Source organism: Leucoraja erinacea, chromosome 8 (genome assembly GCF_028641065.1).
Source record: "Leucoraja erinacea ecotype New England chromosome 8, Leri_hhj_1, whole genome shotgun sequence".
In the NCBI taxonomy this organism is placed as follows: Eukaryota; Metazoa; Chordata; class Chondrichthyes; order Rajiformes; family Rajidae; genus Leucoraja; species Leucoraja erinaceus.
This window is the reverse complement of record NC_073384.1, coordinates 28,518,918-28,546,347: the sequence shown is the minus strand read 5'-3', so window position 1 is coordinate 28,546,347 and position 27,430 is coordinate 28,518,918. Positions and strand designations below refer to the sequence as shown.

At 44.0% G+C, this 27,430-nt stretch overlaps 1 protein-coding gene across 1 annotated transcript; it reads left to right on the top strand.

The window, feature by feature from the left end:
• LOC129699475 (3-oxo-5-alpha-steroid 4-dehydrogenase 2-like) lies at nucleotides 1–27,430 on the top strand. The gene is made up of 6 exons (XM_055639297.1): nucleotides 1–2,928; nucleotides 4,006–4,640; nucleotides 8,794–8,957; nucleotides 9,948–10,049; nucleotides 12,963–13,113; nucleotides 27,343–27,430. The coding sequence occupies exons 2-6, from the start codon at nucleotides 4,348–4,350 to the stop codon at nucleotides 27,407–27,409; spliced, it is 777 nt and encodes a 258-aa protein (XP_055495272.1). The 5' UTR covers nucleotides 1–2,928; nucleotides 4,006–4,347; the 3' UTR covers nucleotides 27,410–27,430.

Below are 27,430 nucleotides of genomic sequence, written 5' to 3'. Positions count from 1 at the left end.
CCACAGCCCCGTCGGGAACCAGCGCGCTGAGTCACGTCTCCGTGAAGATCAGCACACAGCAGTCTTTCAGGGATTGCTGGGTGTTGATCCAGAGCCTTACTGTAGATAACATATGCATGTGCCTTTAATATAGTTACCTCATCACTACTAACCACTCCCCATATCACAAGTATAATTACAACCTCCCCACCCACATATCGCTCTCTAGCTTCCGTGACAGACCACGTACAGCTAGTGCTCTTTGTATAAAATACAGTATGAATAAAATGAAGTAGTTACAGTGTGTCGCTATCACTTCTTTACATGGTGTCAGAAGTGGGATTCGAACCCACGCCTCACAGGGAGGGAAGATGGCAAGATGCAAACCCGGTCGGGATGTGTTGTCAAGCCGCCTGTCCGCTATGGCGACTTTGCTTAACCATTCTAGCACATGAGACGTGGTCGCCCTGTCACTACTTTGTTTGCCTTTCTTTTCCAAGGGGAAGGATGTAGATGAGATATGCATGTGCCTTTAATATAGTTACCTCATCACTACTAACCACTTCCCATATCACAAGTATAATTACAACCTCCCCACCCACATATCCCTCTCTAGTTTCCGTGACAGACCACGTACAGCTAGTGCTCTTTGTATAAAATACAGTATGAATAAAATGAAGTAAAGTTACAGTGTGTCGCTATCACTTCTTTACACTTACCTCATCCAGCTTGTTGGTGAGTGAGCGGACATTTGCGAGAAAGACGCTTGGTAGGGATGGTCGTTGTGGAGCCCTCCTTAGCCTGGCCTGCACCCCCGCTCGCCTCCCATGTTTCTGTTTTCTCTCCCGGCGCTTGCTCCGTCTCCTACCCTCCGGAGTGGTGATCCAGGGAGCTGTTTAGCCTTGCTCCATTGGGATTTTGCTGAGGGTACTTTCGTATTCACAATCCAGTTTCTCGCAGCCACGTCCGATGTTGAGCAGTTCCGTTCGGCTCCATGTGCGACCCGTCGGGATTTCGGCTTGGGTACTGGATTTTTCTGTACTGGTGGTGAGTTCTTTTCTGGGGTTTTTAAGTACCTGGTTTTCACAACTGCGTTCGATACTGGGCTGCTCCGAATTGAATCGGTCTTGGAGAACGCAAAGCCGCTGCGTGTGGACGCGCCGCCATGTTTTTTTTTACTTAAACGAAAAAGCACCTCGGCCCACAGCTTATCATTTTATTTCTTTATCAGATTCCACACCTGCATTATTTGTCCTCTCCGCTTCACCTCCAACTAGAGTTGCCAACTTTCTCACTCCCAAATAAGGGACAAAAGGTCAAAATACGGGACAAATTCCCGACGGCAATTCTTTGACTGACTCGGCCGTGGCTGGGTGAATGATGAGTTGGCCCGGGTGCTGGACTGCACACAAAGCCCAGCCGGTGGGCCAGCTGAGGAGTTTTGGCCTGGGCTGCGCGATGCCACATGCAAAGTCCAGCACCCTATCCAACATGAACCGATGATCAGCCATGAGAAGGAGGGGTGGTGGTGTCGGCGGTAAATGAAAGTCCGAAGGTCGGACAGCTGGCCAGGCTGCTGACCGATGGGGCCACGGGCGGGACACTGCTGCTGCACTCCATGGGGTGGACTACTTCGGGACGGGTGAGGCGGGACTAGACGTGGCGCTCCGACACGATAGTCCCCTCGACCGAGTAGTAGAGGTCAAATACGGGACAAGGGTGGTCCTTTATGGGACAAACCAATTTAGCCCAAAAAATGGGATGTTTCGGTGTATACGGGACAGTTATCAACCCTACCAATGTTGGTTACTGACTCTATCCTCTCTCCCCACCTGACCCATCTGCCAATTAACTGCTCCTCACCTGAATCCACCTATCACTTGCTGGTTCTTGCCCACCCCTCTCTCTACCATTTTTCTCTCCTCCATCAGTTTGAAGAAGGTCCATATTGCAAAATGGCATTGTCCATTTCATTCCACAGATGCCGACTGACCTACTGAGTTCCACCAGCAGTTTGTTGTTTGCTCAAGATTGCAGCATTTGCAGTTTCTTGTGTCTCACAGCATTCTGTTGATGACCATGGGGGACCAGAGAGCAAAGGAGACTGTCCCCAAACAATCCTGTTACACCCACGTCCCATTTCTCACCTGACTGCTCCTGATGGAAACACGCTTATGAATGTAAGGAAATGGGAAGACGAATGCAGAATTTGTGGAGAGAGCACATCAGCACACCGTGATGGAAACATTAAAGTGTAATGTGATAGATACACTTAAAATGCTGGAGTAACTAAGGCAGCAACTCTGGAGAGAAGGAATGGGTGATGTTTCGGATCGAGACCCTAAAGTTTAATGTAATTACTTTTTGTAATGAAAGCTGGTTCTGAGTATGAGATGTTTTGTGGGATAGATCAGAATAGAATGCTGTTGAAAGATTTAAGTTATGGTAAAGACACCAAGTTCCACAAACTTAAAACCCTGGTAAACTGAGCCAAGAGGGAGAGAGAGAGAGAGAGATTTCCTTGAAATGTCAGAAGGCAGTTACTCCAGTCTGGATGGGTGTAAACATTATATCAGCTGGGTCTTTCAATGGTGGGGCAAGGTAGCAACAAGATATACCAGGAGGGGGTGTCATTGTGGTGAGATTCCAACACCCATTCAAATATAGAATGACCCAACCCCTCCTGTTGACCATCATGGGTCATGGTCACTTTAATTAAGTTTCTGGCCAGTGGTAACTTCCAGGACGTTCATGGGAATTCAACTCTTTGGGTCTTTGCGTGTTTGCCAAAGTTTCTACCCGTATCACCTAGATGGATGAAGATGCGTACGGGCAAATTCCCCTTCAAGTTACATATCCTAGCATTGGAATGTGTTGTCATTCCTTTATTATCATGAATCCAAATCATTAAACTTCCTATGCAACAACAGTGTGAGACCACCTTGCTAGGTGAACGGCAATTAGTGATATCCCTTATTTGTGAGAGAATGTGTGATTAATGTACACATCTTGGACCCGCAGACCCTCTGCATAAGACTGCATACTTGCCCCTCTCCTTTACTCTCTCTACACCAACAATTGCACCTCCACAGACTCCTCTGTCAAGCTTCTCAAGTTTGTGGACGATACAAACCTGATTGGACTGATCCAGGATGGGGAGAAATCTGCCTACAGACAGGAAGTGACACAGCTGGTGTCCTGGTGTCATTGCAACAACCTGGAGCTCAATGCTCTTAAGATGGTGGAATTGATTGTAGACTTTAGAATAGCTCCTCCCCTGCCTCCACTCACCATCAACAACAACACAGTCACATCTGTTGAGTCATTTAAGTTTCTTGGAACAATTATCTCCAAGGACCTTAAATGGAAGGCCACCATTGACTCCACAATCAAAAAGGCCCAACAGAGGATGTACTTCCTACGGCAGCTGAGAAAACACAATCTGCCACAGGCAATGATGGTCCAGTTATATACTGCCATCATAGAGTCTGTCCTCACCTTCTCCATCATGCTCTGGTTTGGCCCACCAAGCATGACATCTGGAGGCTGCAGTTCATTGTTTGATCAGCCGAGAAGGTTGTTGGCTGCAACCTTCCCCCAATTAACGAACTGTACACTGCAAGCGCCAGGAAGAGAGCGGGTAAGATAATCTCTGACCCCTCTCACCTTGGCCACAAACCCTTTGAAGCACTTTCCTCTGGAAGGCGACTCCAGACTGTCAAAGCATCCACAACCAAACATAAAAAATGCTTTTTTCCACAAGCAGCAGCTCTACTCAACAGCCAAAAGTTTGTAGCCTCCTTTAGCTCTGGTATTTTATTTCATTCTTCACATGTTTAAATTATAATGTTTTATTTGTAATTGTCTACTGTATATCGTGTTGTTACTTGTGAGCAAAGCACCAAGGCAAATTCCTTGTGCACATTTGGGTAATAAAATGTATTCAATTCAATTCGAGCTTTCAAGCATTTTGATAGCAAATCATTAAACTTCCTATGCAACAACAGTGTGAGAACACCTTGCTAGGTGAACGGCAATTAGTGATAGGCAAAAAGTGCCGATGATTAAACAAGTTCACAGTACTCTCTCCCTGGCAGTTGGCCAGGTTATCATAACTAACAAACGATTGCACAAGAAATCAAGAATGCTCATCAGTTCGGGTAATCTGGCTTGTCTATGCAAGCTATGTCTTGGCTTTTGGAGGAGTTTCAATGAATACGGTTTTGTCAAATGAATACGTAATTACAAAGTCCTGCCTCTGAACTTGTTGACACGGTAGATCCATCTGGAAACAAGTACATTTAAGAAGTTGTTCAGATTCACTTCCTGACAATATCAGATTCATGGAAGATTGCCTTGTCAAAGAAAATGTCAAGAGCAGATATGCCAGAATGTAATGCATACATTTATTATGCACTAACAGGCAAATTGCTTTTAATTACAATTCACATGTTTGTGCAAATGGGAAGACATCCATTATTATACGGGAGATATGTAACTAATGACCAATCTCTGATGCTTGTCCCTGCTAAGGTGGGATGGTTTGTCATGGATCTGCCATCATTTCTCATACCAGTTCTATTACTTTACCTATCTGGCAGTTTGGACAGCACAGTAAAGAAATTGCTTTTGTTTCTGTTCTTCGGCCACTACTTTCACAGGCAAGTCCAATTGAAACCTATGTTTGGATTCAGAATTAGTGTTTATAGATGACAAAGATGTCTTGCAAAAAGTTTTTTTTGTTTCCATTGTGGTGAGTGGTCTTTTAAATTACAGAATGCATCTCTAATATCTATGTGCATGGCTAAAAGTGATAATGGTTGAGGTAGAACCCATGCTTGTTGTAGCAGTATCCCAAATCTGGGGTATGATTACATTGCAATCTCTTCACTCAATGTGTGGCAATCTTTAGAATGCAGGACCCCAAATTACCTTTGATTTGTATTCAGTTGTCACATCCATAGGCTCTCCTTTATCTATTCCTAACAGAACTTCAGTAGAGACGAGAAACATGATTTCCCTTTCATATGACTACACAATCCTACCTTTCATTTTAGATTCCAGTATTACTTTTGTGAGGTGAATTGCTTAGTAGTTTCTGTTTTCTCTCTCCCTTCTTTCTTAAATTGTGAGCTCAACATTTACTTTCCTTCACAATGCAGAAACCATTCCAGAATCTATATAATCTTCAAAGACAAGCATCCACTATATCTGCAGTCACTTCTTTTAAAACTCTGAAATGGAAGTCGAGGATTCTTGAGTCTTGTTTGCATCAATCTCATAAACTTTTCTCGTACTTTTCTTTCTAATGGTGTTAATTTTCTTCATTTCTTCATTCTTGTTAAACTATTGATTCTGTAATATTTCTAGTAAGTATTTGCACCAATTTCTAAGAAGATAGGCACAATATAATTAATCTATCTGCCATTTTAATGTTCCCAATTATAATATCTCCGTCTTCAGTGACCTAAATTTGCATACAATTCTTTATGAAACTCAGACAATCCAACACTTTGAATCAACATGAATTATGACTTTCTATCAAGGGTTAAATAGGCAGAGCAGTTTAAGACACAATCATACAAACTTCAACGAGACTTTTAGACTAAGAGTTTAATACAAATGAATGCTGAGATGTTATTCATTAGACAAGTATATAGACTCAAACTTCCCCACATCAATCATATCTGAACAACCTCCAAGTTCTCTCGCTTCCTAATCTCAAGTTTCAAGTTTACATTTATTGTCACATGTACAGTGAAATTTGAGTTACCATACAGCCATACGAATAAAAAAGAACACAACACACGATAGAATTTAACATAAACATCCCCACACTGCGGAATCAACGTTTCCCACTCTGAGGGAAGGCATTAATCTGTGACAGAATTCAAATGACAAAATATCTGTCCTATAATCCTGGGAACTGTTCTGGATTTAAAACACTCACCCAGTTGCACCCTCCATTTTAGAACTTTCATTTTTATCATTTGTGTCTGGGGTTTGTATTAAATTTCTTCATTATGGCTTTGATAATCTATCAAATGTGTTTGAGTTCCACCAGCTGCAGGAGCAAATCTCTGATCCTCTATTAGCACAATTGGTGGGAACTTGCCTGCCTGTTCCTAAATTATAACCAATTTAATCCTCTCGTTTCCATCAAGGCTAAGTCTCCTGACAGGTCTGTAACAAGCTTTGTCGAGGACTGTTAACCATTGGAAGTGATAGTCTTCTGGCATCTAATTGCAATCTAACTGTCCTCTTGGTATTTCATTTAAAACTGGCCACAATCCTTTAGCAAAGTTTCTGTGTCATCCTCCTTTCCCTGAATGAAAAGTGTCATGACAATGAATTGAATTGAATTGAATTCCTTTATTGTCATTCAGACCTTAAAGTCTGAACGAAATGTTGTGCCTGCAGTCATACATAAAATCATACAATAATAAACAACACTAAACACAAATTAACATCCACCACAGTGTATCCTCCAAGCACCTCCTCACTGTGGTGGAGATAAAAATCTTAGGGCTGCAGTCTCTTCCTTCCTCTTCTCCCTCTGCGCTGAGGCGATTCCCCACCGGGCGATGGCACAAACAGTCCCGCGGCTCACCGAACCCCACAAACGGGCCGGCTCAAACACCGCGGCCCGGGGTGGTCGAAGCTGCCGCCCACCAGTCCAGCGGACGCAGCCGCTGGCCCGCGGCTGAACCCAGGACTCAGGTCATAGCCACCAGAACGCCATCCCAGCCACCCGAGCACCGTTCCAGCCCCTAGCCGGATCGCCCTCACGTGAGTGCCGTTCCTCCCTCGAGCGGGGCTGCTCCGAGCTGGCCCGTTCCGACGGGAGCGCCATTCCACCCTTGGGCTGGGCCACCCCGACGGGAGCACCACAGCCCCTCACGGGAGAGTCTCAGCCCCTCGCCAGGCCGCCCTCAAGGGAGCGTCACAGCCCCTCACGGGAACGCCGTTCCAGCCCCGAGCTGGGCCACCCTCCCGGGAGTGAGCCCAGGGTGAGTCCTGACTGGCTGCCACCGGAGTCTCGAGGTCGCCAGCTCCGCCATTGGGCCTCAGCGCAGACGGAGGCAGGGAAGGGGGATACGACAAAAAAGTTGCATTCCCCCGAAGGGAGAGACAGCAAGCCCCGTTTTAACCCCAACCCCCCCCCACACACATAAACACAACCTAAAAACCAAAAACTTAACTAGACAAAACGAAAAAAAACAACACAAAAAAGTAAAGACAAACGGACTGCAGGCGAGTCGCAGCCGTTCACCAACGCCGCCACTTCCGGATTTACGAACAGATGTACCTACAAATTATCATAATGTGCTCTTTAGTATTGATCCAAGCAAGTTTGGGCTAAGCACACTCATTAACTTAGAGTAATTCTTCTAGAACTGCCCATCTAAATTAAAAAGCTATCATCTCTTTTTCTCACTCTCGCCCAAGCATGGAATTGGTGTCATTGATGTCCCTTATTTGTGAGAGAATGTGTGATTAATGTACACATCTTGGACCCGCAGATCCTCTGCATAAGTCTGCATCCTTCCCCCTCTCCTTTACTCTCTCTACACCAACAATTGCACCTCCACAGACTTCTCTGTCAAGCTTCTCAAGTTTGTGGACGATACAAACCTGATTGGACTGATCCAGGATGGGGAGAAATCTGCCTACAGACAGGAAGTGACACAGCTGGTGTCCTGGTGTCATTGCAACAACCTGGAGCTCAATGCTCTTAAGATGGTGGAATTGATTGTAGACTTTAGGATAGCTCCTCCCCTGCCTCCACTCACCATCAACAACAACACAGTCACATCTGTTGAGTCATTTAAGTTTCTTGGAACAATTATCTCCAAGGACCTTAAATGGAAGGCCACCATTGACTCCACAATCAAAAAGGCCCAACAGAGGATGTACTTCCTACGGCAGCTGAGAAAACACAATCTGCCACAGGCAATGATGGTCCAGTTTTATACTGCCATCATAGAGTCTGTCCTCACCTTCTCCATCATGTTCTGGTTTGGCTCAGCCACCAAGCATGACATCTGGAGGCTGCAGTGCATTGTTTGATCAGCCGAGAAGGTTGTTGGCTGCAACCTTCCCCCAATTAACGAACTGTACACTGCAAGGGCCAGGAAGAGAGCGGGTAAGATAATCTCTGACCCCTCTCACCTTGGCCACAAACCCTTTGAAGCACTTCCCTCTGGAAGGCGACTCCACACTGTCAAAGCCTCCACAACCAAACATAAAAAATGCTTTTTTCCACAAGCAGCAGCTCTACTCAACAGCCAAAAGTTTGTAGCCTCCTTTAGCTCTGGTATTTTATTTCATTCTTCACATGTTTAAATTATAATATTTTATTTGTAATTGTCTACTGTATATCGTGTTGTTACTTGTGAGCAAAGCGCCAAGGCAAATTCCTTGTGCACATTTGGGTAATAAAATGTATTCAATTCAATTCGAGCTTTCAAGCATTTTGATAGCAGCAACATTGCTAACGTATGGATTCACTAATGTGTGTGAATGTTTGAAGATTCCTGACAATAGGCTTTGAACATCTTCTCACTGTGAACACAACAATCATCAATCTTTTCCTTCAAAGTAACTGTTTAAATGAAGGACAATTACTCACTATGTTAGTGTTGAGGTTATCATTTTAATAACCGACTGTTCCGTGGCAGTACCGAAAGTTTAAAAGGAGGATTAATCCGAAAGAATCAATAAAGGGGGTTTCCACACTTGTTTCTTTTTATTTTCTTTGTTTAAAGTTTCTCAAAAAGATTTTTTAATGCTTTTATAAATTCTGCTTTAAAGGACATTTATCTATGGAATTACAACCAAAGGAAACCCAGTACCTTGCAACATTGTTATCTCGTCGATTATATTTTGTGCTTTTAATGGCTACCTTCAGGGATACAGCCTGATTTACTGCACTCACTATGATGACGACTGGACCTCTGAAATCAGATTCATTTCAGGTAAACCTACATTTGCATTTAATGACAAATGAATTCGGAACAGTAGGTGGCCATCTTGCTCTTTAACCTACTGGATCATCTTCTACCTCAGCACCATTCACTTGCTCCATCCCTATAAAACAAACTTGGTTTTGAACGTAATCAATGATTGACCCTTCCAAAGATTTATGAAAAGAAAGTTCTCCACATCTCAATCCAAAATGAGCGAGCCCCCTTATTTTGAGACTGTGCCCTCCAATCAGTTATTTGGGACTTCTTTTTTAATACATGCAAGGTGAATGAGTGATACTGGGAAGACTGATCATAAGGTCAATTCTATGCCATCTCAGGAGGCAGCTACCATTTATATTATGTGGGTCTGGGGTCACAGATAGTCCAAACTGAATACAGGCAGCAGATTTGCAGCTTTAAGAGATATCAATGAAGAAAAGGAATATAATGTTCTAGTGGTTGTGTTATCACATATTTTGGCTTCCAGATTTTCATTTAATTAACTGAATTCAAATTTCCCAATTCCGCAGCATTTCTGGAAAACAGGGATAAGTAACGTTTCAGGTTGGGATCCTTCTTCAGACACAGTTTAGTCTATAGACTCCATTACAGACTTTTATCCCATTGCAATTGTAATGTTACATTCATTTGCTTTCCTGGGTCAATGAGGAGATTTTGAAACTATTGATCAACTTTTTCCTGGTTGATGTTTATGCTGATATTTGTTTTAAAATGATGTTGCATGCTACCATTCTCTGCTTTATTTGCTGTATTCTCTAACAGAGCACGTGTAGAATGGAATTGTCAGATTATTGAGGGTCGTCTGAGTATGAATGATCAAACCGATGAATTATTCTTTATTAAGGGAACAAAAAATAACTAAATTTAGATGTTGATAAATTACCTTTGCTTTATCATTTAAATCAGATTATAAATATGCGTTTCTGTTTCATTTTTTTGACTATGATAAATAATTATTTTTAAACTGTTATATTTCAGGTGTTCTGCTATTTTTGATGGGACTAACAATCAACATTCACAGTGACTACATGTTATTGGGCCTAAGAAAATCCAATGAATATATTTATTTTATTCCTCAAGGTAACATCTTCCAGAATTATGCAATAACAATCTTTAGAAGCAAATAATTATATTCCTCCAAAATGGCATTATTTGTCATAGAGTGATACAGCGTGGAAACAGGCCCTTCGGCCCAACTCGCCCACACTGGCCAACAATGTCCCAGCTACACTAGTCACACTTGCCTGTGCTTGGTCCATATCCCTCCAAACCTGTCCTATCCATGTACCTGTCTAACTGTTTCTTAGAAGATGGGATAGTCCGAGCCTCAACTACCTCCTCTGGCAGCTTGTTCCATACACCCACCACATGTGAAAAAGTTACCCCTCAGATTCCTATTAAATCTTTTCCCCTTCACCTTGAACCTATGTCCTCTAGTCCTCGATTACCTTACTCTGGGCAAAAGACTATGCATCTACCCAATCTATTCCTCTAATGATTTTGTATACCTCTTTAAAATCTCCCCTCATCCTCCTGCGCTCCATGGAATAGAGACCCAGCCTACTTAAACGCCCCCTGTAACTCACACCCTCTAGTCCTGGCAACATCCTCGTAAATCTTTTCTGAACCCATTCAAGCATGACAATATATTTGCTATAACATGATGCCCAGAACTGAACACAATATTCTAAATGTGGTCTAACAGACGTCTTATACAACTGCAACATAACCTCCCAACTTCTATACTCAATACTCTGACTGATGAAGGCCAAAATGGCAAAAACCTTTTTGACTACCATATCTAACTGTGACTCGACCTTCAAGGAACCATGCACCTGTACTTCAAGATCCCTCTGCTCTACAACACTACCCAGAGGTTTGCAATTTACTGTGTACGTCGACATCCCAAAATTCAACACCTCACACTTCTCTGTATCAACATTCCATCAACCATTCCTCCTCCCACATGACCAATCGATCCAGATCCTGCTGCAATCGTTCACAACCATCTTCACTATCTGCAAAACTACTCACTTTCGTATCCCACAAACTTGCTAATCTTGCCCAAGATGTTCTCATCCAAATCATTGAAGTAGATGACAAACAGTAACAGGCCCAGCACCGAACCCTGAAGCACACCACTAGTCACAGGCATCCAGTCTGAGAACCTTCCACCATTACACTCTGCTTCCTTCCATAGAGCAAATTTGCTATCTATTCAGCTATCGCTCCTTGGATCCCATGCGATCTAACCTTCCAGAGCAGCCTACCATGCGGAACCTTGTCGAACACCTTACTGAAGTCCATGTATAGAACATCTACAGCTCTGCCCTCATCAACCTTTTTGGTCACATTTGTATAAAATGTTTGTGACATACATTGACCAAAGTTTTGATACTTAAACAATCACATCTGAAATTGGGGAATGGTGATTTTTTTTTTTTAAATAGTAAAAAAACAAACACCTACAACCTATTCCAATCTTACTCCTTACTAGCATCAGCTGATCAGGCATTGCATTGAATTCTAGCCTCCTTTTTCTTACCAAACTGGCTTAAAACATGTACATCCTCCTGAGTTCTTTGTTCATTCATGTTTCCAGGCCCTCGAATTCCTCTGGCTCTAACCCATCATTAACAACATTGTGTCTGCCAAATACCTGCTTATCTCGTGACAATCATTTTTGGTCTGAAGATCAAACTCCCTTTTTATGGTTTCTTTGTTTATTCGTACCTTGTCATTAGTCTGACCTTTGTACTTGATTTTGCTGTCTCCTACTACATAATTTGCTGCTGTACCTAATTAGTTACAAGTTTGGGATAATATTCATTCCTGGCCCAGTTGAATAATAAAATTCACCTATAATTCAATATAAGGTGTATTCCCCTGAGTTTATCTGACTTCCTGAACCAAAGGCCCCTTCAATAAAATACAACACTTGAAGCAGATTGCCAGAATTCTGAAATAACAAATTGCATACAGATACACTTCTCCAGTGTGTTCTCGCAACTAGGAGTCTTAAGTGGACGGCTGCTCTTTGAGAATCAAAGAATAGTACCATCACCCTAAGGCGGAATTTCATGACAGATATTTTAAGGAATGAATCCAGGCATAAATTGTTATTTTCCTTGAGGGTTGCTGACTACGCTGTGACGCTAATTCAAAGTGGATCAGTTGTTACCTCCTGATGAGAAGCAAGGCAGAGATTAAGGTGCTAATGAAACATATAAGTGGAATTGGACAAAGTTAAAACAAGTTGAAATATTTTTTCCATTAAAAAATCATAAAGTAATGAAGCAAAATTGGAAAAGAGATGATTAATGCAGAACAATAAGTACGTGGAAAGATAAAGAAAAGAGCATCAAATAAAGCAGGAGGTGGACGCAAAAATAAGGAAGCTGGTGAATTGAAAAGAGGAAGGAGGCAAATCTATTAATTCCCTGGGTGGATTTGGAAGGAAGGAAAACCATTTGCACAGATGTCTCTGCTCTCATCCACCTGAAATGCTCAAGTTCAAGAAATTGGCAGAAAGCTGTTGCCAGCCAAATTATTACTACTTGAGTTGAATTCTCACTTGATTCCTATCAACATTTGTGGCACCAAAATTGGAGGGGGACAAAAATCTACAGACCTTAAGCTGTAGCGTCAGAGCAAGAGTTAACTGCCTTGAGGGCAACAGAGGAGTCAGCTGTTCAGTAGATGAAAATCAAAACCATTGCCGATGCTGGAAATCTACAATAAAAACAGAAACTGATGGAAGTACTCAGCAGGTCAGGCTTCATCTGTGAGAAGTTATTGCCTGTCCTGCTGAGCAAGAAATTTCAGCACCAGCTGAACTTGTCATAGATTGCCTTGCATCTCACCAGTTTGCTTACATTAAAGCAAAGTGCTTGTATAAAACCTGGGTTGGTTTACCACGTTAAAGACACTATTTACATTTGTATTGAACACATAACTTAGAATGATCTGTGCCAATTCCCCTCTATTTTGCAGGTGGGTTTTTTGAATACGTCTCAGCGGCTAATTATTTTGGTGAAATAGTGGAGTGGTTCGGCTATGCTCTTGCAACATGTACTTTTCCAGCCTTCTTGTTTGCCATTTTCACTGCAATTAATCTGGGATTTCGTGCACACCAACATCACAGGTAATTCAGAACATATATTAGCTGAAAATCAAATGATGTAAATCCAAAGTACAGGAGACAATGTTGGAAACGCTGATTCAGTCGAACACTGTGTGTCAGATGTTTGTGAGACCATATTTGAAGTATTTTGTGCAGTTCTGGTGGCCCAGATATAGGTAGGATGTCATTAAACTGGAAAGGCTGCAGAAAAGATTCACAAGTATGATGCCAGGGCTAGAGAGCTTGAGATGTATGGTGAGACTGGATAGGTTAAGGCTTTCACTGTCTTAGAGAGGTTTATAAAATCATGAGGGGCATAGATAAGGTGAATGATCACAATCCTTTTCCCAAGGTAGAGGAGTCTAAAACTAGAGGGCATAGATTTAAGATGAGAGTGGAAAGAGTTAATGACCTATGGGGCAATTTCTTTATCACTAAGGGTTGTAAGTATGTGGAACTGCCAGAATAGAATAGAATAGAATAGAATAGAATAGAATAGAATAGAATAGAATAGAATAGAATAGAATGCCTTTTATTGTCATTCAAATAGCTTGGATTGAACAAAATTGCATTTTCTACAGTCTTAACAATTACAAAAAAACTCAAGACCCACACTTAACACACTTTACACAAACATCCATCACAGTGAATCTCCAACACCTTCTCACTGTGGTGGAAGGCAAAAGTCTTATCTCTTCCCTCGTTCTTCTCCCGCAGTCCAGCAGTCCAACTGCAACTTTGAGGCAAACTGGTGCTCCCGATGTTAAAGCCCCCGGAGGCCAATGGTAAGTCCCGTGGCCGTTAGGCCGGGCCGGGGATGTTAGGCCCCGCTCCGAGTCCTTTAAACCCCGCGATTCCAGCGGGGGAATTTGACGTTGCGGAAGCTCCGAAAAGTGGTCCCCACCAGGGACCTGCGAGCTCCCGATGTTACGGTCCAACGGACCTGCAGCCGGAGCCTCCGAAGCTCCGAAGTCGGGTCGCAGCCGCGCTCCAACACAGCTCCTCCCGCTCCAAAGTCGGCCAGCTCCGCAATGGCAGATCCGCGGACTCCGCGACTGGAGCCCTCAGGTTGGTTCCGGCCAGAGGCCGCCGCCGGCTCCACGATGTTAGGCCCAACGACATCGGGGACCTGACAAGGAAAAAGTCGTGTCCCTGAACAGGGAAGAGATTAAACGGTTCCCTCCCCCCCCCACCCCCCACATATACACAGCTAAAAAATAATACAAACTAGAGTCAAAACATACATTTAACGAGACAAAACATTTTTAAAAAGACTGACGGACTGCAGTCGAGCTGCTGCCGTTAGGCGCCACCATACAAGTGGTAGAGGCAGGTACTATTATCTATCTATCCAAATCTATCTTCTATCTATCTATATACTATTAAAACTCTGTGGCTGGCTGGCTGGCTGTGTGTGTGTGTGTTTCTGCCTGACTTGCGGGTGTCAGCCTTATATTCGTTGCTACGCCAACACCAGACCCAGAAACGCCGAGATTTTTTCTATTTCGGTAGAGATTTCACTTTTCATTCCAAGTATCCACCCCTCATTAAATTTTGTTGTGTTTATGTGCACATTTTTAATAAATTCCTTCTCCCCCCCCACTCACTAATTTTGTCACCTCCTGCTGGCCAGCGACCATAACAGCTGCTGGCGCCCGCCTCTCGCCTCAAAGACGCCATTTAATAACAGCCGCACTGCTGAGTGCTGGCATCTTATGTTCGGGAACGGCTTGAGTTGGAGGACCACGTCTCCCGTGGGGGCTACGGGTAGGGAACGGCTGCGTTGGGGGAGCAGACCCAACAGGTCACTTGGTCTAGTTAAGCTTAAAAGACAGGTTGAACAGGAAAGATTCGAGGGTTATGGGCCAGGAGCAGCCAAGTGGTCTTCTTTAGGCAGCGTCAAGAACGAGTTGTTCTGGCATTCCTGTCTCTCAGCTGTATATCTCTATGAAAGTGAAAGAGTTAAATTTCACATTGAAGATGTGCTGACCCTTATGAAGGATCCAAGACATGAAACATGAACTGTTTCTCTTTCTATTGGTGCTGCCTGATCTGCCCAGAATCAGTAGCATATTCTGTTTTTAATTTTGAAATACCACTGTTCTGGAAATTTAAAATTTGCTGGAAATGAGCAAATCAGGCAGCAACAATGGAAGTGATTTTTCACATTTCAGAAGTCATGCTGAAAAGGTATAGACCTAAAACATTAATCCTTGCTCTCCACACTGTTGCTGCATGACCCATCAGCCTTGTGGGAATCAAGCAGCATAGTGGGAATAAATATATTTTTATTTTTTCAAGGAATGTGCGCTTTCTGTGTGTGAATGTGCGATCTAGCTTGTAATTGTCCATCCCCAATTGCCCTTGAGAAAGTGGTGTTGAGATGCCTTCTTGAATCACTGTAGTCCTTGAGGTGTAGGTATGTCTATAATACTTTTGAGAACAAATTCTAGCATTTTGACCCAGTGACCATGAAGGAATAGTGATATATATATATATATCAGTGATCAGTCTGAAGAGTCTCAACCTGAAACGTCACCCATTCCTTCTCTCCAGAGATGCTGCCTCTCCCAGCTGAGTTACTCCAGTTTTTTGTGTTTATGTTCAATATATTTTGAAGTCAGGAGGGTGTGCATCTTGGAGGGCCATTTCTAAATGATGGTGTTCCTGAGCTTTTGCTACTCTTGCCTTTGAGCTGATAGAAGTTGTGTGTTTGGAAGGTGCTGTCTAATGAGTCTTGGTGAGTAGCTGCAGTGCATTGTACAGATGGTGCAAACTGCTGCTACAGTGTGTCAGTGATGGAGTGAGTGAATGATTATCGATGGGGTCTGTAGCAAGTGGGCCGGTATGTCCTTTATTAATTGTGCTTTTTGAATGTTGGTGAAGCTATACTCCTCAAGGCAAGTGGAAACTATTTCATCACACTGCTGACTTGATCTTTGCAAATGGTAGACATGCTTGGTGAGTTAGGAGGTGAGTTACTCGCCATATGATTCCTAGCCTCTGGCCTTTTCTTGTAGTCACATAATTCAACTCAGCATGAGAGAAACGGACAGCGCAAATTGCTGATTTCACATCCTATACAATTCTAATCTCCATGACTCATTCGCTCTATTCATGGCAATGCAATTTGCAGTGGTAGAAGATTATTTCATGAGCAGACAAAATGTGTGGGAAGGAACTGCAAATGCTTGTTTAAACTGAAGATAGCCACAAACAGGTGGAGTAACTCAGCGGGTCAGGCAGCATTTCTGCAGAAAAGAAATAGGTGATATTTTGGGTCGAGACCCTTCTTCAGACCAGCACATGGGTTTGGTATGTTTGGTTGGATGTTATGCAGGCTCCCCGGGAGGCCTGCACACAACTGATTGGACAGAGTCACTGAGAGCAATGCCTTTCTGGGTGAAACATATTTGACATTCACAAAACTCTAATAACACAGGCGCAATAGATAAACAAAATTCTGTTATAAATTCTATTAATTTAAAAATATTAAAACAAAATAGTAATATTAAATGAGAACTTACCAGTTTGAAGTTTGATCTTTATTTTATGAGGAGTTACGTTGGTGAGTACGTGAAGAAGACCCCGTCCAGCCACACACGCGTCAATCTTCAAAGCAGCGGTGTGAAATCACAGGTAACAATAATTGAAGTATAATAGTAAAACCAGCAACCTAGAACTACCATATGACCTTTGTGAGAGAGGGTTGGGAGTGGAGGGCACGTACTCACCAACGTAACTCCTCGTAAAATAAAGATCAAACTTCAAACTGGTAAGTTCTCGTTTAATCTTACTATTTTACTTCGGAGTCACGTGAGTGACTACGTGAAGATTTCAAAGCTCTGTGATTTCATGCCGTAGATTCAAATCCAGGCATCTCACTGCATTGATTGACTCAGAATGAGTAAAAAGAATCAACAATGCATAAACCATAACATTGATTCAAACAGTTAACGGTTTATTTATAAAGAAAAACAATAACAACCCCTTCTGTCCCCTTCTGTCTATGGGGACGTCCATTTCCCTGGCCACTGATGTTGATGCCGCCCTGGTGGAATGAGATTTAAAATTGTCAGTGTCATTACCTGCATAAACCAGCACCTGCTTCAGCCACCTTGAAATAGTCTGAACCGCCACCTTCTTATGCGGTTTCTTATGGCTGATAAACAATGCTGATTCTGCACCTCTTAAGGTTCTGGTGGCCTCGATGTAATATTGCAAATGTGACACCACACATATGCGTTAATCTGTAGGGTATGCCAAAAAAAAAAAGCTTAAACCCCGTCACCCCAGGTCTGCTCTGCTTGAGTAAATTATAGATATAGAATGTAATGGCATCTGCAGATACCTCCATCCTGTCTATTCACAGCTTCTGCAATGACTGCACCCGTTGTGCTGAAACCAGTGCCATGAGCATGAATACATTCATGGTGATGAAGGAACTGACGAAGGAACATAAGCACATCCCTTACATTCCAAATTACCGTATACCTGGGTCTGGGAGGCTTGGAATTAAAAATTCCCTTCATAAATCTAGAGACTAAAGGGTGTGACCCTACAGAATATTGTTCTGATTCCCTCCATAAATATGAAGAGAGGGCACTTCTGGCGGTATTGATCGCACTATAGCTTAACTTTAGATCGAAATAGAGAGTTGACAGAAACTCTAGCATGTCTGGGACGTCTACCGTGTGGTATGAAATATTCTGCCTTAAGCAGAACACCTCCCATTTTCCTATATAAGAAATGTACTGCTTTTGGGTACTATTCCTCCAGGCCGCCACAATAACATCCACAGTGCGATCGGATAGTCCTCTTCCGAGATATGGCCTTCTTAGAATCTGCAAATCAACAGATCAACACGATCATGTAAAGGATGTTGATCACCAGTTACAGGGTGCACCAGAAGATTTCTCTGTTTGGGAACAATCATAAGCGGCTGTGTGATAATCTGCCTAACGAGAGGAAACCATGGCTGCTTAGGCCAGTCAGGCACCACCAATACTCCTGAAGCGGAGTCCTGTTTGATTTTCTGTAGACACCGACTGATGAGGCAAAATGGCGGAAAAGCATACGAAAACATTCCACCCCAATGCAGCGATAAAGCATCCACCACTACCACCCCAGGATCTGATTCCCATGAAACATATTTAGGTAACTGGTGGTTTAGTCTGGATGCAAACAAATCGATATCTGGCATTCCGAACCGAGCAACAAAATAATTAAATATCTCATGATTCAACATCCATTCTGTGTTGTCATTGAATTTGCGTGACCTTATGTCTGCCACTATGTTGAATCTACCTGGTAGGTAGATTGCCGAAAACCAAATGTCTCTGGTAATACACCAGCTCCAAATCTGATTTGCCAATCTATCACAAGATTCCGACTTGATTCCACCCATATGATTAACATACGCTACTGCCGTTGTGTTGTCAATCTGAACCTGAACATGCAAGTTATTCATAGTAGAGCGATAAACTTTAAGCCCATAAAATGTTCGCAAAAGCTCTAAATAATTTATCCCTCGTGCTTGCAGCAAAGGTTCCTCCTCCATATTCCATCTGCCTCCGCAGCTGGAAATAGTATCAGTAGCGCCCCAACCTAGAGCACTGACATCAGTTTGCAGGACAATGGAAGGTGGTTCAACCAAAATTTTTCTGGAAGCTCTTGAGACATTCATGATCCACCATTGTAGTTCAGCAATGGCTGCAACTGGCAATTGCATGGGCCTGTCAAAATGACCTGAATGTATCCTCAATGCCTGTACCTTTGCTCGCTCCAATTGCTGGTAATGCAGAGGTCCAAACTGTACAGCCGGGAATGAAGCTATTAATTTGCCAAGCAAGCTGGCCACCTGCCTAATTGAAGTTGTTGCTGTGTAACAAGCTTAATACAACCCTCAATTTTACTTCGGAGTCACGTGAGTGACTACGTGAAGAGCCCGCTCAGTGCGCAGGTGCGGCATTACGTCCAGCTGTGCAACGGCGGCCCAGACGGGAGTCGGGCGCTCCCGCAACCAGCTTGAAATAAGGAATGTTAGGTAAGTACCTACCTTAATCGGGCCTTGTGTTTTTTGCTCCAGGGGGAGCAAAGCAGCAGAGGAAGCGGCCCCCGTTCGACTCCAGCGAAGGAGCCGACAGTGGAGGGGGATAGGCGTAAACAGGACCGCACACGCTGCGGACCGCTGACAGGGTGCTGCGCTGATGCCGGTCTGCTGAACAGCTGTTCGATTAACAGCAGCGGACCGGAGGGAAATTTAAAACCCGACCGGCAACCCCTGCAGACTCCCGACAAGGAGAATCGCTGCCCGGGAATCGCTAGAATGCCGCCCGAAAACGGCAGGCAGCCTCTAACAACAGGTAAGACTAAACCTTACCAAAAATACAGGTTCTACAGAATCAACTTTCCTCTAACTCTGGAACAGGCTGGAGACAGCAAAAAACAAGTATGTCTGTCTCCCCAAGCCAGAGGAGGTCATGGAGCTAAAAACCTCCAGAAAAACGAGGGGTCACTGGCTGAATGCCAAGGGAGCTAACACTCCCACCCCAGTGCTATTGCACTAGCCATCTCCCTTGTCGAGGGATTGATGGGACCCTCTGCTCCCTCTTTGAGGCTAGCAAGGGAGACCAGGGCTGGGCTGGTCTACAACAAGGGCAGGCGGACGAGAGCAGAAGTATGCCAGGGGAGCAGGATCATGAAGAGCTGCTGGGTGTCGTGGGCCACTACATGGCACCACCACGCGCAGGAAGACTACTGGAACGTAAGATGGCAGCCAGTATCAACCATCTCTCCAACAAAGCCCTGCAGGAGACGGCCTTTCTAGAAGCTTTAGAAGAGTACACAGCGCCAGAGAATAGAGAGACACTAAAGTAAAGAGTGTCAACGGTCAAATCTGGAGGCAGCTGGGTCAGCAGATTCGCAGTCAAGAGCTAAAAATGCAGCGAATTCTGAAGCTCCTAACATCAAATCACCGCCTTTGCTCGTTTTTCCACGGAACATACTAACATGACCACCTGCCAACAGGAGTATTAGCACTAATGTGCAATACACAATATCTAAGGCAGGACAATATAAGACCTGCCCTCAACCCCAAATATGCGGGGCTATGCAAAACCGCTGCAGCGGAAAGAGAGGCAGCTAAACCTGTGGGCCTCATGAGGGCAGGCCCGGGAACGAGCAGGACATCTCATCCGACACCCAGCTGGCAGCACCCCTCAGCATCCACCAGTCAACACCCACATCCAAGGACTGGTGAAAGCTCGGGGACCGCTGCTTATTACCCCCAAAAGTCTTTTTTAGACATGGGCCCGAGCGGACCCCAGGGAAAATGCGCCGCCCCACCGACAGCACCAGCATACCAGCAAAACAGAGCCTTCATGAAGAAACAATGAACATGGAGGTAGGTAGTCTGGTTCCTGCCAACTTACACAAAATAAGGGTGCTCCACTAACTGGGGGGGCGATTACACTTGTTTTATAAAAGCATGGGGTACTGTCACAAATAACAAATATATACTCAACAATATTAGTGGATACAAAATTGAATTCAATTTGGGTATGTTACCGCCAGTTCAGCATGCGCCCAAAGGCTATATTTCCCTCTAAGAAAGAGAAGCGAGAAGGACAAGCTGAACTAAAAAGGCTCATTGCAAAGGGATCATTGAAAAGACCAAACATGAACCATTGGAATTTGTATCGAATATATCTACCAAAACTAAAAAAGATGGTGGATGTCGCATCATCATTGACCTAACATCACTAAATAAATCTGTTGAGTATATACACTTCAAGATGGAGACGTTTGTCACTGCCAGACATCTCATCGCCAAAGGACACTTTATGGCAAGCATTGATATTGAAGATGCTTACTATCTAATACCCATACACAAGGATCATTGTAGATACCTAACATTTATCTGGATGGGGCAACAATGGGAGTATAGAGCATTGCCCAATGGTCTAACCTCAGCCCTAGACTATTTACAAAAATACTAAAAATAGCCATGAAAATATTAAGAAAACAAAAGCATAGTCATGGCATATTTGGATGATATCCTCATATTAGGGAAAACAAAGGAATCAGCTGTGGCAGCAGTTCTAGCTACGAAACAGCTCCTTGAAACACTGAGGTTCGTCCTACACCCAGATAAATCAAAATTGAAGCCGTTAACTACCATGGATTATCTGGCTTCAATATCAATTCAATCCATATGACTGTTACTTTGCCAAGGTGCTCGGGTCACTATAATCAAATCATGAATTTACCCACTGAAGCTATATCAGAATTACAGTGGTGGGCAGACAATGTTTGGCACAGTTTCAGCCCTATTATTATCACCAATCCTAACTTGGTTATTAAAAACCGATGCCAGTGCTTTAGGCTGGGGAGCAACTAACTCCATATCCAGCGCAGGTGACAGATGGACCAATTCAGAATCATCGTTACTACACACACTGGGCATCAACTATTTGGAAATGTTGGTCACCTATTATGGGTTAAAAGCATATGCGTTTCAAATGCAGCACGTGCATGTGCGGTTACGGATTGATAATACTATGGTGGTGGCTTATATTAACCATATGGGGAGCATAAAATCATTATCGTGCAACAAATTGGTCAAACAGATCTGGCAATGGTGTGTCGAAAGACATTTTTCAACTATCAGCTGCCTATCTCCTAGGTAAGCTAAAACACAGTGGCAGACACCAGGTCACGGAGGGATAAAATTTATGATAACATCGAATGGATGTCAAACCTAAAATATTTGCTAAAGTTATTAAGCAAAATGGAACGCCAGATATCAATTTGTTTGCAACAAGACGGAATCACCAGTTACCTATGTATGTGACTTAGGAACCAGATCAGAGGCAGCAGCGGTAGATGCCTACACGCTCGATTGGGGGAATTTCTGCTTATTGCTTTCCCTCCCTTCTGCCTCATTAGTCGGGTACTTCACAATACAGATGGAATCTGCCTCTGGGATATTGAAGGTGCCCGACTGGCCTACACAGCCATGGTTCCCAGTTCATCACGACATGGTGGTCGAGTCACCTATGGATTTCCCCAGTGGACCACGGTTGTTGACTCACCCAGTATCCGGCATAAGCCACCCATGCCATGAAAACATCAAACTCCTGGGTTGTAGGTTTGAATAGACCTTACCAGGGACTGGGATTATCCAAATGAACCATCACCACCATGTCGGCATCCCTGCGAACAGCCACCAAGAAGCAAAAATGGGAAAATACTGCCAGGATGCTGGGACAACATACGAAACTACTCAACCACTGACGTACTGGAGTTCCTGGGCCATCTACACCATGATGAAAAGATGAGTTACAGTGCCGTAAATACAGCACGAAGCGCCCTGTCTGCTCTTCTAAAACAGCAGGACAGCAGAGCATGGGATCCCATCCACTGATGATAAAACTTATGAAGGGCATTTACAATAACAAGCCCCCAAAACCCAGGTATACCCATGTATGGGATATCAGTGTGATATTGACATATCTCAGAGGATGGCCACCAGCCAGATCCCTCAGTCTTGAGCAATCTACGTTAAAAACGCTCATGCTTATGGCTCTCGTATCCGCTCACAGAGTCCAGTCACTCCATAAAACTAAGACTGGATAACATGGTGATCACCCCAGACCGCATCACGTTCATCATTCTAGGTCTGGTAAAAACCAAAGCGGCCAGGAACGCCCAATTCTCTGGTGGTATTCCGGGCCTACCCACCAGAGTCCAGGTTGAGTGTGGTGACCCATCTACAACAATATATAGACACAACCCACAATCTTAGAGGGAGAGAAAAAGCCCTATGGGTCAACCACAAGAAACCCCAAGACGGGATAACGAGCCAAACCACTTCAAGGTGGCTCAAACAGGTACTGAAAGCTGCCGGAATAGACAATAATACATTTAAATCCCATTCCACTAGGGCAGCATCGATATCAGCGGCTGAACGAATGGACGTCCCGGTTGACCACATCCTCAATACGGCAGGATGGTCAGGGAAACGACGTTCAGAATATTATTATTGTAAACCGTTGATAAAGCCTGACTTAATTGCAGACAGAATATTACAAACTGCAAATATTTAATTTAAGCTCAGGGGAGCTATTTATGTTGTTATTGTTAATAAATACCTTTTCTGTTTCTTGAGAAAGCAGATCCATTGGTTGATTACGATAACACTTCCTCCCTCAAGAACTTCGGCAGTGAGTGAAATTAAAACTGTTACACGGTTTGAAATCACAGACCTTTGAAATCTTCACGTAGTCACTCACGTGACTCCGAAGTAAAATAGTAAGATTAAACGAGTACTTACCAGTATGAAGTTTGATCTGTATTTTATGAGGAGTTACGATGAGAGATTACGTGCCCTCCGCTCCCACCCTCATTATATAGATCAAACTAATAAACTGATGTCTCACTGATCTTTACTATGTTTACTTCAAATATTGTGTCTATCTGTGATTCCACACCGCTGCTTGGAAGTATGCCGCACCTGCGCACTGAGCAGACTCTTCACGTAATCCCTCATCGTAACTCCTCATAAAATACAGATCAAACTTCATACTGGTAAGTACTCGTTTAATCTTACTATTAACTGCAGCCTTTTATTCCTAGGCAGAGTCACTAACATGTGATCTGAGTTAATAGTAAAACCCAGGTAATCAATAACTGTGTCTGGTGTTAATTTGGACTTATCTGGATGAATGATAAACCCCAATCTCCCAAAAGTGAGTTTAACAACTGACACTGATGCTTCAGTTGTAGCCCGAGTGTCTCTTACAATCAAAATATCGTCCAAATAGGCCATTACAATATGACCCTGAGCTCTAAGTAGTGCTAGGACTGGTTTTAACAATTTGGTAAACAATCTAGGAGCTGAGGTTAATCCATTAGGCAGTGCTTTAAATTGCTATAATTGACTCATCCAGCTAAATTTCAAATATCTCCGATCATTACCATGCACAGACACAGAGTAATCTGCATCTTGAAGATCTATGCTAGCCATATAGCATTTTCTGGAAATCAGCTGTTTAGCATACAAAAGTTTCCATTTAAAAATGTTTATACTGTACGTTAAGGCTTGTCAGGTCGAGAATGATTCTACACCCTCCACCCTTTTTTGATGTAGGAAAAATACTTGACACAAATTGGTGGAGTTGGTGAACTGACTTCTCAATTACTCCTTTTTTGCACAATTTTTCAAGTTCTGCCTAAAACCTCTGTCTCACGGTGCGAGTTGAAACTTGTGGTAATAACGTACGATTAACGTAGCTGTAATGTCGGAACTCATTGACCCAACTTAGAGACTCGTGGCGCTAACGGCAGGTACCCGTGAAATTTGTCAACTTGAAAAAATTCAAACATGTTTAAAGTTTTCCACGAGTAAAATTTACTGCTGAAGTTAAAAATTGTAACATTTAAACTTGTTTTAAGAACGTAGTGGCCCGTGCGTTTATCTTAGTGTCTAGTGAGTCTACCGTGGGAACTCTTTAACTCAGCGGGCAGGCAGCAGTTGATTGTCGCTCCCTTCAGTTTCCCTGTTGTCCCCGGCTCCTAGTGGGAAAACTGACACGTCCTTGTGTCCCAGGAGCAGTGCGCTAGCTACGCATATTTGGGGTAGGCCGACTTGTTCCTTCACCAGCCCCAGTCATCATACGTTGGTAGAGGAACTGCCTCCGAACTGCTCTGCCGACCATCCGTGGTTTAATCAACCCCATGGTTTTCGCCTCTTCATCCAGTTCTTTCACCCTTCTGGCGAGGTCCTCTCCAAGGAGCAGATTTGGCAGTTGTATGTTGGTAGGCTTACAGAGTGCCGCAAACTTGTGGTGAATGGTAGGCCGTATGGCACTTTTACGCAGACAGTTTATCTCAAAGTGCGCATTGCACATGAGACCTAAGGCATCCTGCTGAGATTCAGACAGGTGCCCCTCATCCACTCCTCTGGCGAATGCCGTTATGCCTGATGCGAGCAGCTTCAGCACCCGCTGGAGCTTCATCTCCTGTGCATGAATCCCAATGCCCATATGCCCCCATATGACATTGTTGACAGCTGGAACTTACAAAAGTGCACAGTTTTGCGGGGTTTAGTACTTTTTGGCTGTCTCGTCCATTGTCTGCTCTTGCAGCTGATGGAGAGCAGATAATTAATTGTAGTCGCCAATTCGTCTCCCAATGGCTCCCCTGACTCTCTGGGAATGACAAACTTTTGTGCCAGGCATGGTATTACAGGCTCCTCTCTTGGGCTCTGGTCACCCTCAGATTCGGCGTCAGAATCATGCTGACCCGCCAAACACTCCTCGTAAGGGAAGCGATTGGGCAGCCCTATTCCAGGCGCTGTCGGCGCGGGCTCTCTCATAGGCCCACGCATAAGCAGCCCTCTTGCAGGCGCTGCTGGTGCGGGCTCTCCCGTAGGCCGTCGCTGACTCCACTCCTCCTCCCGGAGTGTGCCCTGATAAAGCATCCTTTCCACAAGGAGCTCTAGTTTAGATATTCGCGCAGAGACGATATCTATTGCAGGAGGAGAATCCTCCGGGCCCGACTCCACAGAGTCAATGGGCCGAGCAGACTTTTTAACGGCCTTACGCCCCAATGCGCGGCGACGGTACTCACAGTGACCGAGTCTGCAGTCGATGGCCTCCCTGCCACCGACTCGTTAGGCGGGCGCCCGCTTCCCGCAGTCTTCTCTAGTTTTACTAGCGGGCACGCCTCGCCTTCTCTCAAAACACTTTCTCCATAATAGACATGTACCTGAAAACACAAGCCTACTTGCACAAGAAAGCGACCTCCAATAAAGTGCAAACACTTACCTCAAGGCTTTTTAAACTTACCGCTGGAGGAGCTCTACTCCTCTCAACCGGTCGCTGCGCCATGCGTCTGACATTATGACGCGCGTGCGGCCGGAAGGGGTCTTCTTCACGTAGTCACTCCCGTAGCTCCGAAGTAAAATAGCATTCACATGTAATTAAAAACAATTACATTCTTATGAGTGATCAATATGAACTAAAATAAAAGGAAACTAATTTCCGCTTATTGTTCAGCAGACAGCAATGTTTTCTACTGCAATTAATGGGTTCACCAGACATGCCAGGTCAAACCAGGTACAGTCACAATGAGAAATTCCCTAACCTAAATGTTGGGAAATCCTAGACGGTCTGCATTGCTCTGTTGGACTCAATGAGAGAGTGTGTTGGCACAGCTCAGGTATCACTGGAGCAATATACAGTCAATGAGCTAAAAGTAAGAAATAGATGGAAGGTCAGTCATGCAGTATTTGAGGTGATGAACATTGGTTAATTAAGGGAAAGTTAGCAAAGCAGCTCAGGCAATGAAGAGGCGAAGGATAGGTTGATGAATGGAGAGGATGATGGAAGGGTGATTTGTAGAGCATTGATGTTAACATGAATAGATCTGGTCCCTAATGGTCTGGTTTGATGTTGTAGATCCCAAATAAACCAATGTGTTATTCACGAGGCAGGTCTCCATTAGAAACACATGCAAAAAAACCAAGCTTATGGGCCTGTCCGGCAACTGGAACGGCGACTGTCAGAGTGGAACACAAACACATCGCTTCCTTCACCAGCCCGATACGCAGGTGGGGGTCAGGGCAAGCGGGGAGAGCGCTGTCTAAAAAATTCACACAGTGCAAAGAGACATACACCACGATGAATAGGAAGGTTGGCGCTGTAAAAAGACGGCTAAAGCACAGTGTACGGTAAGGCCTTTAAATGAGGGGGGGGAGGGGGAGAAGGGGGAGAAGGAGTGGAGACAACTTTGAAGAAGCCAGAGATACACGGCTATGAAGCTCGGCGGACATTTAACATTACCGGTCGGTTATCCTTGGTTCTGAAAACTACTGCTTATCTGTTTTTTCCCAATGAGCCAATGAAATTCACCAGTCAACACTGGCTACAAACTACGAGAACCTCCGAGAACCTTCGACCTCCTGGCGACCCACTAGGGCCTCCTGGCGACCCATCTACGGCTTGAGAATTCTCGCTACTCTCCATGGCGGCTTCATTCTAGTCGCCACTAATTTTTCAACATATTGAAAAATTCACGGCGACCATAATGCGGGAACTCCTCACGACCATGAAGGCGACTCCGTGGCAACCACCTCTCGGCTTCTTTAATCTGTTAATACCACATTCTTCAATAGATAATAGGTGCAGGTGCAGGTGAATGTGCAGGAGTTAATTCAGCTGATAAACTATTTTTCATCACATTCAGATACTATTTGCAGAAGTTTGATGATTACCCCAAATCGAGGAAATCCTTGATACCTTTCATCATTTGAGAGTCAACTGGAAGATAATGG